Here is a 12,428-nt window from a genome sequence, read left to right as displayed (position 1 = left end):
GTAGTTATCGTGCGACTCCTAGAGCTTGTTTTTTCAATAATACAACCCTGCAGTGCCAGAAGAGCAAGTCGGTGTTTTAAACGCAGAGAGTGTTCGTATACAAAAGAAACTAAAATTAAACAAGCAGAAATGTGTGCAAACTGGACACAAGTCGAGACCACGGAGCTCCTTACTATCCGCGCTGAAGCTGAGATCGCTCGCCATTATACGTCACATCAGGATGTCACATGTCAACTCGACCCGGGACCGTTACGGGTTGTGTGTGAAAGCGCACATATTACGGTATTTCGCTGGCAGTGTGAATGGACCAAATCTAGCGGCCCGGGAACAAATGCCGGGTCGCATTATCCGTGTATTTGCCGGAATTGCAGTGTGAAAGGGGCTTTACAGAGCTCTAGATGTACCACCTGACTGCTGCAATTCATTTTGGCGTTGATAGTGTTGACATAGAAACACATAATTAAGAGTCGGAGAACATGAACAGCTCCTAGTAGAATGCCACGGGTTATCATCTTAAAATAACGGTTATGGCATGGCGTGAACGCAGCATAAGCTCATTGTTCTGGTTCAGGAGGAACTTTAAAATCCGGCTGTTGTACGTCTACTGCATACTGTCTGAACACGCTGATGATGTGTGATGTCGCTGCTAGCGGGGTTTACGGAGGTATGAAAATACATATGTTGACAGTCAGGTAGGACATTGTATCATTGTGTTTGGGGTTAACAGTTTATGATCCAAGACCAGTAGTAAAAAAAAAAAAGAAGACCAGGAGTCAATTAACTATTAAAGAGAAATTAACTGAAGAATGGTTTGCAATTTCATCACCAGAAGCCAGCTTCAAGTCTCAGAAGGAGTTTGTAGGCCGCGCTCCCTCTCTCCCTGTCTTGTTTCCCGGCCCTTGTCGTACCGTACATACAATTGTCCCAACAGTTATACTGTTTTCAAGGTCTTATCATTGCAGCAAGGTGGATGATTCTGATTGGGAGAAAGAGAAAATGAACAGTAATGGAAAATTTCCACACATTGTTAGTAAATCTGATTTTTGAAGCTTTCACCCCGGAATTAGGCACGTAGTGACCTTCCAGGTCTGGAGCGGGCTCCAGCTTGTCCAGAACAAGAAGTCTACCCATGTCTTAGGATGTCTATTCTCAACACTGATCTGTAACACAGAATATTGTGCAGATACAAAAAGACACAGTTTCTCAAAGGTTGGAGCTGATTAAGCTCCAGTTATGACCAGAATGTTCCCCAAAACATACTGAGAATGTGCTTTCTCTAAGTGAGAGGTACTGACAGTAGTACAGGCAATACTCATCTTGATTCTATAGTGTTTCAGTAAAAGGAAATATAAAATGAATAAAATATAATACATTAAAAAATCCATATTTGATATCTGGAAGACGGGCTAAGTGAGCACTGTTTCTGCACTCCTGGCATGTTAGGGGTGCGTGATACCGCCAAAATCCTGGTTGCTGTCAAGTGTTTAGTGCCACATCACACATCTCTAGGCCAGACCCTCAGTCACTCATCAGAAACCAAATACACACTTTAGAAAACAAGAATCAATGGTTCTCTAAAGCAAAATCATAAATGGAAAGAATGATTAAAAATCATCATAATAATAAAGCAGGATAAATATTGATTAAGGTTTCGATTATTAATTTAATTTGGATATATACAGTATATTGAAGCGGCAATGGATTTCAGAATCCCCCCATTTTAATTGCATTCGGACCGAATACAATAATTTGGAAAGAAAAAAAAAATCAACAAAAGACATATGTACGTGTTTTAATATTTAGACCATTTCTGTTATTCTTCTACTTCTATATTATTTCTATCATGATGTGAAGAAAGTTTCAATCAGTAACAAAAAGTGTTACCCTTTAAAAAGCGTAAATTGCGTACCCTACCTTTAAGTCATGATAAGGAGAAAAAAAGGGCTTCCGTACAAAAGAAAAGAGACCATTCTGTGAGTAGATCTTATAGAAGCACTGTTATTGTTGTAAAACAGGTTGTAAATGTATTTTAAGTTCAGAGGTACATGACCAGGTACTCAAGCGACACATCAATACTGCATGTGCTAAGTTGAACTACAGTTTTCACACCCTCTGTTGGCCTCCTGACTTTCATTTCTCTGCATATTGGTGTATAGGACACGTACCGCAGGAGACAGATGCAGCGCTCCGTTACGCGACAGATGTCCTTTGACCTGACCAAGCTGCTGGTCACTGAAGACTGGTTCAGTGACATCAGCCCTCAGACGATGAGGAGACTGCTCAACATAGTATCAGTCACAGGTCAGTGTGACCCTTATTATAGCTTCATAAAGTCATTATTGATAGTGGCATTTTAAAGACATAAGCAATTGCTTTACAAATATATTTGGTAATGAAGTTTCGCCTTTTGATAGGTCGCCTACTTAGAGCCAATCAAATCATCTTTAACTGGGATCGGCTGGCATCCTGGATTAACCTGACAGAGGAGTGGCCATACCGTACATCCTGGATCATTCTCTTTCTGGAGGAAACTGATGGAGTCTCAGACCAGGTCACACTGAAGACCATTTATGAGAGGTCAGCTTACACATTTTTACAGAACACATCCTCTTTAGGTATCATACTGTACACATTTACACATCCTATTTTGTATCATACTGTACAAACATTATAAGAATGAAGTTATTTACTTTATTTAATTAAAGAGCTAAATAAATGTTATAATTTATTTGAGCTCTTCATGTAGATCTTTTAGTTATTATATATTATTTAGTTCTATAGTCATTTAATTTTTTTGTTTCATTTGGTTCTTTAATTCTATTTTTTTTTATTTTTTTTTATTTTTTTAATATTAAGTTTGGAGGTATTTTTGTTGATGCATATTGCACAAAATTTCAATACAATTAAATACAATTGATTTGTTTTTGCAGTGTTATAATCCCTGCAACCTGCAGGTGGCAGTAGGAAATTTCTATTTTATATTTGGTCCGCAGCACAATTCCTATAAGTCAGGATGTATCTCATATTGGGTATGATGTACCATGAAGTATTTCAAGCTTTGATCTTTACTTTCAGCCACTTACTTACAGCAGGATTTTCATATATGAAAAGCAAAACAAAAAGAACGATGCTCAGCCGCTGCCTGACTAACAGACTGTCACTCTTTAATGATTGTCTTGTTTACTTGATGTCGTTAAACATGCTACACAATTGCAGTTAATTCCGCTGTATCCTCTCTAGAGTGTTTGAGGGGTGTGTATGTGTGTGTAAATGCTGGAAGGGGAGATGTTGAGGCCGTTAGGTTTGCTGATGCTCAGTGTTTGGCCTTTAAAGGTTGCTCTGTCACACTGCACTAACATGCTGTGACTCCTGGGGCTGTAGAAGTGTCAGAGCATCTCAGTGTCAGCATCTGCTCTCTCTCACCATCGCTCTTTCTTTCCCAGCCCCCATGATGCCCTTTAGCGCTTCGTCTCACCCGTTTTTCTCCTCTTTCATACCCCGAAATACCTTTCATTTCCTCATGTCCACACAAGCACTGCATTTCGGAGGCAGTAGCGACTCTTTCACTGTGGATGTTAAAATAGAGGCCTGTCATGTTGTTCTGTTATCTGTCACAGATGTTGTTCAGATAAGAAACAGTCAAATCTACTGGTGCTTTTTTTCTTCCTTCTATTGCACTCTTGAGGTCACATGGCCACGCATTTGCTTGCTTTTTATAGAGATGAGGGTGAGTCAGTGTAGACACAGACTTGCATGTGTCCACTTGGTGTCCGGTCTGTTTTAGCATTTGGGTTTACAATTGGGTTTACAACAGTTACCCACAAAGCTGTTTATCGGTAGATCTTTGAGGGGTTTTAGGCCCGTTAATCTCATGACCAAAATGATCTGGACGGGTGTTTGGGGAGTATACGGTCCGCACTGATGTAAGAACCAATCAGAAAGTACCGTACTGCCGGTGAGTTAGTTTCATAGGTCAGCTGTCGTTTTCATTTGCAGTCACAAGGACTAGGCTTGTGTTCGCTCTTGTGATAGTCTGTAAAGGCCGATGGACGGATATAATTTGCTCGGGAAATGGACATATTGTGCGTATGAGCGTGGGTGTGTTGCCCAGTTTAGCTTGTTTGTTTTTTTAAAATCCTTCTCCCTTTCTCTCTCGCGCACCACACACACACACACACACACACACACACACACACACACACACACACACACACACACACACAAATTCCTAGAAGAGAGAAGTGGCGAAATCCCCTCTTGTAACATTGCTCCATGGTAGGTCATTATGAGTGAGCTTTCACAGTGCCTTTGTGTGTTTGCTGGTATGTGTGTATTTTTGTTTGTTTGTGACATATCTTTCGAGCGGTTTGCACAACATAACCCATAAAACCAACACTACAATGCAAGACAGACCAAAAACTCATGTGTCCTATTAGTCCTAAATGTGTCCTATTAGTCAGGATAGGTAAATTATTAAATTTGACTAGTTGTCCACTATTTTTTGTTTTTTTAGAGAGAGAAGGAAATCCCTCTCAGAGAAGTTATTTATTTATTTTGTTTTATTTTAACACTCCTATTGCATTCAGGTCCGTTTTTGACCTGTATGAGGTACATGATAAATAGACATTTTGTTAAAACAAAAAATACAAAATACACCATTTATTTTATTTTATTCAGATATTTTTTAAACAAAAAAAGGAAGCGATATTACCATCTAAAACAAATTTTGCGTCCTGGTCTCTTTTGACGGTTCTGAAGTGAACCTGTAGTGTAACATATTTATTTATTTATCTATCAACATCTATCAATTAGATTGGTCTTAAATTACAAATGTAAAATACATTTAGCTTCCTTCCCTCTGGAGCTGCATTTTGTTCATAAATATACACATAAAATTCTAAAAATTTAAATAAAATTACACAAATTAAATATTTACATTTGTATCAACTGTTTTGAGCAGTTATGAGTTATACATTTAAATTAATTTAATTAAAATACAAAGTCATATACTAGTATTTTTTATATGTTCTTATTTAACATCTAAGGATATATTCAAATAACACTTCTCATAAATATTGATAAACATTAAAGATTGAAAAATATATTTTCTTGCATCACAATTTTGCTGTAGGTTTTTTAAGGGGTAAATTTTGAGTAATAGCATGGTAATTAATAAGAGGTTACTGGTCAGATACAATATGGTTTTAGTAGAAAAATATTACGTTTTTATAACTTTCATAAGCTTACATTCCACCGGGTCCAAATAGACCCTGAAATGCAAAATTTTTTATATATATTTTTTTATTCATTAGGAACACTGCTGCTACAAAATATTAAAGCAAAATGTATTATTATTATTATTATTATTATTATTGTTGTTGTTGTTGATTGCTGTCACATCTGGTTGTTGAAACAGCATCTCATTTGAGCAATGCATTTGAACACTTTTCTTTTAAATAAATATAAAAGCTATACTTTTCTAAAGTGTGTCCAGAGATCTCAGTGTTCTGAATACAAGAATATGTCCTGTGTGAACTAAACTGAGCTTGATGCACATGAACCTAAACCTGACCGAAATTATACATGGCTTCCTCAAGACTGACAGGTTAAATGGACTAAATCCATATTTGTGCATTTGATAAGTATTGCACCTTTTTATAGATTCAGATATCAGACAAAGTGTCAGTGTCAAATTGTGTAACATTATTTAGACAATTGCATTATAGTCAAGTGAGAGAAAATGAAAGCGTGACTCCGTTTCCTTATCTTTTAGTGAAACAAAGATTTGTATTTGGGGGATTTTTTTGTGAGAGGATCTCTTACTCATAGTAATTAATCTTTAGTCATGTTAGTAATCTTAGTCTTAGTAATATGTTTTACTATGATTGTCAAAATATGAACATTTCAGTCAATGCCATTGAAATTGTATAACTTTTTCAAAAACTATGTATACTTTGTGTAAAAGCATACACATATTTGTCGTGTTATGAGAGAAAACACACACACACACACACACATGTTGGTCTATGTGGTTTACAGGGACTCTCCATAGGCGTAATGGTTTTTTTACTGTACAAACTGTATTTTCTATCCCCTTACACTGCCCCTGCCCCTAAACCTACCCATCACAGGAAACATTCTGCATTTTTACTTTCCCAAAAAAACATCATTTAGTATGTTTTTAAGGCCATTTGAATTATAAGGACATTTGATATGTCCTCATAAACCACATTTATAGTGTAATACCAGTGTAATACCCATGTAGTTATACAAATTTGTGTCCTCATAAACCACATAAACAGGCTCACACACACACACACACACACACACACACACACACACACACACACACACACACACACACACACACACACACACACACACACACACACACACACACACACACACACACACACACACACACACACACACACACACACACACACACACATATATATAATACAAACATAAAAACAGGGAATAAACATATTTGTATTAATTTTATTCGTTGTCCTAGTTTCTCTGTTTATGTTACGTTTATGTTTCTAGCTTAAGACTACACCAGTGGGTGTTAAGCCTTTTATTGTGTGTAGTATGGAAACAACTCTTCAGTCCCCTAGTGATCCGGCCCTTTAATCTGCACCAGAATGTGAATAATCTGTTAATAACATCAGCTTGTTTATGATTAACATTAAGACAGGCTACAGTAATCCAACCACGCAGGCAAAAAGCAAAGATCTTTGTCCTTAAAGTACACTTTTTATAACCACAAGGTCTATAAACCACCTTGACCAGAGAAAAATGTGTTTACACCTCTGTATTTTCAGTAAAACTACTCAAACTCACACTCACGAACAAGACCAACAAACTGAAAGGAAAATGTCCAACCAACCCTTCTTCCCGACATTGACACACTCACTTAAGTCACTCTCTCTTTCACTGTGTAGGTCATTCAGTCTGGTCATTAATGGTCTCCATTCTGTAGGACCATGAGTCAGTTGTTTATTGGTCTTTGCCGCCATTATTTTGGGCTGAGAATGTCTTGGTAATAGTAAGACACATTTGGGCAGTTTTACCATAAAAAGCAAACAGGGGGGAGTCAAAAATGAAAGTGAGCGAGTGAGTTAGAGAGATGTTGTGGTGGCTGATGGCCATGATCTGTAGTGGACTTTTTGAGCAGAGTCAGGTCCACCGGGAGTTTATTTATGGCACTTTGCTCCGGTTTTGCACTTGTTACGAGGTGTGGCCCGTCGAGTCGGTTCTGCTCTGACATCTGGTGTCCGGCTTGTGCCAGGATGGTATGATAGAACCTGACTGGGCTGGGTACCATGCCCATTCCGCCCTCCCCTTATCAGCCGGCTCTGGCCCGGTAACATATGTCCCCTCCTCCCCTACTCCAAGAGCAACCCTTGTTAATTAACCCACCAGGAGAGTTGGCGTGGCATGCTTCAAAACCACCATTCGCTGGAGGGATTCAATGTGAGCACGCAGGAAGGTGGACACACCCCTTCACCTTCGTCCACACTTCTCGGCATCTCCTTGGCTGCCAACTCGGTGTGACATTCACGGGTGAAAGAAAAAGAACATGGAAGCCCTTGCACTTTTCGAAAGGCTCATCCCGCTCACAATGCTTCCTGTCACAATGCTCTGCTTATTCTTTGAGGGAACAATTGGCTCTCAGTGCTGGGCTTCAAAATCCAGGATTTAAAGCGATTTTTAGCGAAACTTTCTAACTAATGACACTCGAAGTGAATGCGCGAGGCTATTGGAGCTAATTAGACAGACTCTTCTCCCAAGTACTGAAACATTAAGATGACACACTGTTCATTCAGGATTACTTTAATTGGTACAATTATTGTAATTTCAGTCGCAATTACGTCGGGAGATAAAAGCGCCTTCTGAAGCACATTTATGTGATTTCCTTTATGCGAAAAGCCTAATAAGCCTTTAAGTAATTCTTCTGAAAAGCACACGGCTTCCTTTCTTCTGCTCTTTTGAACCCTTTGCCTTTGAGTTGGGACTTCTCACTTTCCTGTGAATTCATATTTTTCTCACGTACCAGTCTTGTCTCTGGCATCTCGATGTGTTTTCTACTCCGCCTTTGTCCATGAACCTGATCCTTCAAGAACTCTTTGGTGGAAGAGGTAAACTTAGTAATTTAAAAAGTGCAGCCATTATTTGCCCAGAGGCTCTATAAATGATTAGGCGGTTGAAAGCCCCATCTATTCCCCAAAGGAGAGAAGCCCAATCTAAGATAGGGAGTGCATTTATTGGGTGCACAAAGTGACCTCCAGATGGATGAGATGAGTTTGAAACTAGGGAAGAGGCTGTGTGCTGCACAGAGGGATTTAAAGTCGCTCTCTGGATCGTTTCTGTGATAACTCTGCAGGTCTGTGCCATGAGTTCCATTTTCGTGTCTATTGTGAGTAAAGGAAAAGCCATCATGTCGGCTCACACATATTGGGGCTTCAAGCTCGCTGATTTTCAACCAGCTTTGAATTGTTACAATGTTTGTAGTATATGCAAATGAACAATGTGTACTTTTTCTCCATGTTACCTTCATGCAGAGCTACCTATTACAGAAATGCGGAAGTACGATCTGTAGTGCCAAATGTCTGCCGGAAAATGATACTTTTGTTAAAATTACAGATCGTACTTCTGCATTTTTGTCTCCACGTCCACGTCTGATTGGCTGAGTGGTGGTGTCCAGTGCATTATGAACCTTTCAGATGAGAAGGAACTCCACAGGCTTTTTTTTTTCTCTCTTTTTAGCACCGGTCTACAATCTACTACATTGATAGGCTTTTTATTAAAAGCCCATTTTCTTAGTTGGGAATTACCACTTTAATCATCAGGGGAACTGAAATTGACACCCGGAACCCTAAGTTGGTGTGTCAGCAAATATGAGGGGAGAATGCTAGTGTAAAACCGAAGGATGTACTCCATAACCTTTCAGTTGTGCGTAATGCAACTCTAAGTTAGAGGCCATATAAAGAGCTTTACAGGAAGATGATGTAAGCCTCAAGGTCCTCAAGGAAGCGTCAAGATCCTGTCAACCATCTATAATCAGTTCATATTCATATTTACATCTAGCAAGAATAGTATGCTCTAAGTGGTACCTTGTTGTTTTTAGTGATACCTTTCCGAAGCACCTCAAATTTATTCTAGCATAAATTTGAGGTGCTTCAGAAAGGTACAGATCATGAAGAGTACAGATCATTTTGCCGCCTTCACTTACAAGTACAAATTGTAAAAGCACGCATACCTTCTAAACACCTTGCACTTCCACCTTTCGCAGTTGTTCTCACTCTTGTTTTTATTGCTGTTTTCCCTTCTTCTTGACATTGGCGGCCCTACTGTTGTGTATTGCCACCTAGTGCACCCTCCAGTTACTGCAATCAATTCCTGGAAAATGCACAGAGGACGCACTTAAAGTCAAAATGCCTCTATTCTCTGAACAATGTTTTTACCCTTTGATCAGATTATGATTGATCATATGGTTATGTTTTGGATGTTTGACATCTCTTGGGGTGTTAAAAATAGAACATTGTCGCTTTGATCATGTTAATGTCAGTCTGCTTGATTTATTATTGGCTAAAGTTACTCAAAGCTTTACCTGCCAGTAGTCAACATCATTAGACTTTGTTCTATTAATATATTTTGTTTTCCAGTAAAATTGTGTTTCACTGCTGCTCTGGGGCAGCTCTTTGCTTTCATCAATGGGGGAAAAAATCCCATGAAAGTTCATTAGAGTTTTTTTAAGCTTCTGGGCAAGATGCTTTTGTTTACAGATGGGTTTTCTCATTTCTGGGAGTTTGGCTGCCAGATTGGAGGTTTCTCTGGGTTCTTGCACTTCTTAGTTTATTTCAGTCCTTATGTATTTGTGATTTTAGAACAGCAAAACTCTGCCAGAGATAAAAATGAACTTGAATTAATTGGATAAAATGTGAATACAATTCTACCAAGATCTAAATAAGTCAAATATCTACTAAGGTCATTTTGCCATCCCCAAGAGGCCGTCATTCACAATCATATGAAATCTACCAACTCTTATTTTTTGTGGGCACATTGGTCCTCTTTATGGAGCTCAGAAAATAAATGCGTGTCTGCATTTGTCTCTCTGTCCCCTTATAGAGGGCAGGGTGGCATCACCGTGTTTGGGACTCATTGAGCGTCCTCAAATTGTCCACACAAGAGTGGCTGTAAGCAAAGTCAAGTGCCACATTCAGCACCGGCCAAAGGGGAAAATAGTGGGGAGAATTATACTCTTTCCTGTCAGCTGCTTTGTGTGGGAGTCTTTGAAAAAGAACAAGAGGTGGGGGGAGGGGAGGGGAGGGGTGAGCTAAGCTAGCTTTGGGATCGATTAGCATTTGGATAAACCCGACGAGAGACCTCTCAAGTGCTCAACATTTAAGACAGCCATGCCGCTAGCCCAAATGATGCAACACAGGCGTGATCAATAGCAGTATTGTTTGAAGCGCCTTTGGTATTCTTGATGTGCTTTTATCTTTGTGTGCACTTTTAAAATGGCAAGTATCTTGAACAGCAAAGCTTAATTTCCCTCATTCCCAGTGCTTCCATGACAGATGAATGATAGCACTTTTTCCTTTGCAATTTTCTCCCATAGCAAAGGCAAGAATGTCAAAAGTAATTGCTAAACAAATCACTTGATGTCGCAGCCAACTTCTCCCACCAGCTTCAAAAGCTGTCTTTTTCTGGTGGAGGAATTACATCAGCTTCAATTGATAAATGGTATTCTTAGCATGCTGATGTGTACAGTTGGGGAAAGATTAGCTTTCTACTAGCTTCCACAGCATAATGTTTGTGTGTGTATGTATGTATATGAATAGTTGAATACAAATACTTGCTATAATGTATTCAAGGTGGAATTAGCAAACTTAATCCACTGCCTAGTGTGCTTTATAAAAATAGCTGTAGCTGCGCATATCATATCCATAACCATCAAATGCGCATCTCCGCTTTTGGCAATTTTGACTTTTTATCATGGACTGAATGGGCTAAATGACTACTTCCTGTTGTTTGTGCATTGAAATGACCAATGAAAAGATGCTTAATCAGGCAAAATGTTTAACTAGAATCTCCAGATGGCCATGAAAACCATGTCTCAACTTTGTTTTGAAAAGCAGCTTTGCGAAACTGTGATTTAAAAACTGATTCTGAATAAACATAGAAAAATAATGTCAGCAGACTGAAATTGCAGCTCCAAAAATGTATTTACACAAAGTGCAGCGTTTCGACCAGTCAGGTCTTCATCAGGCATGATAGTTTGGTGGGTAAGATTTTTCAAATGTTTATAAAGAAATATCTAATGTGTGCCAAAGGTACTTTTATTTTATTTTTAAATAGCAAAAAAAAAAAAAGAAAAGAAAAGAAGAAGCTATTTTTAATAGACAATCTAAGCCATATATCTCTAGTTAAGAAGCTTAGATTCCCAATATTGTCTATATTGGCCTGATGACAGTAGTCTCTCATCACCTAAAGCGTGCTTGCATTTTAATACAGTAAAACCTATTTTACTATTATACTCCAATTTTCAGCAGCCATTACATCTTCAGTGTCTCATGATCCTTCAGAAATCATTCTAATACTGATTTGCTTCTCAAGAACCTTTTCTTATTATTATCAATGTTAAAAAATGTTGTGCTGGTTAATATTTTTGTGAAAACCTGAAAAATTATTTAATAGAAATTTCTAAAGTTCAAAATAATTATTTTTGCTGTCCCTTTTGTTTAATTAAATGTCTCCTTGCAGAATTAAAATATTTATTTCTTTAAAAAAAAAAAAAGAATATTTAAATGCTTTAGTAAGATTAAAGGGTTACTTCAGCGATAGCATATCGCTGAAGTAACCCTATAAATAAAATATATTTATGTAAACGGAGTGGTGCGGAGCTAAGTGAGTATTTACATTTTTCAAATGAATTCCTAAAGTTAAGTTTCCAAAGGCATGAACTTAACACGAGCTATGAATGTATGCCACGGCCACGCCAGCTCTTGTTTAAGTTTAAATTAACCGTTTAAGTAGTGAAGACTGAAGTGTTTGATCATTTCTTTTTTTCTGTATATTCCTACCTGTTAGACCTACCTGAAAATCAAGTTATATAAGTTATAAACAAAATATATCAAAAAAGTTAATGTTAGGTGCGATTTTAATTGTGATTAATTACAGAAAATGTGCGTGTTTTTTGTTTTGTTTTAACAGCACTAATTAAACTATAAAAAAAAAACTGTGAAAATAAATGTAGAATATTTTGAAATGAGATTTCTCATCACCCTGTCTGATTATTTGGAGCTGTGCCCTGGCAGTTAGCACACACACTCTGACACATTTAACCGCGGTGCTCATGTGGGTGATGAAAGTTTGAGTCCAGCTTGTGTCATTTCCTGAACTCATTCTGCTCTGCTCTT

The 12,428-nt window shown here is 38.1% G+C and overlaps 1 protein-coding gene across 5 annotated transcripts in view; it reads left to right on the top strand.

Annotated features, from left to right (window-relative positions):
- The window catches only part of kidins220a (kinase D-interacting substrate 220a), a 58,397-nt gene that overhangs the window by 21,356 nt on the left and 24,613 nt on the right, over nt 1–12,428 (top strand). For all 5 annotated transcript variants that reach the window (XM_067455349.1, XM_067455352.1, XM_067455348.1 and 2 more), the window contains exons 21-22: nt 2,157–2,301; nt 2,415–2,577. In XM_067455349.1, coding sequence (XP_067311450.1) covers nt 2,157–2,301; nt 2,415–2,577 — 308 coding nt within the window. The remainder of the gene's footprint in view (nt 1–2,156; nt 2,302–2,414; nt 2,578–12,428) is intronic.

This window comes from Pseudorasbora parva, chromosome 10, assembly GCF_024679245.1.
Source record: "Pseudorasbora parva isolate DD20220531a chromosome 10, ASM2467924v1, whole genome shotgun sequence".
NCBI classification, from domain to species: domain Eukaryota; kingdom Metazoa; phylum Chordata; class Actinopteri; order Cypriniformes; family Gobionidae; genus Pseudorasbora; species Pseudorasbora parva.
Note: the sequence above shows the minus strand (reverse complement) of the source record. Positions and strands in the feature narration are given on the sequence as shown.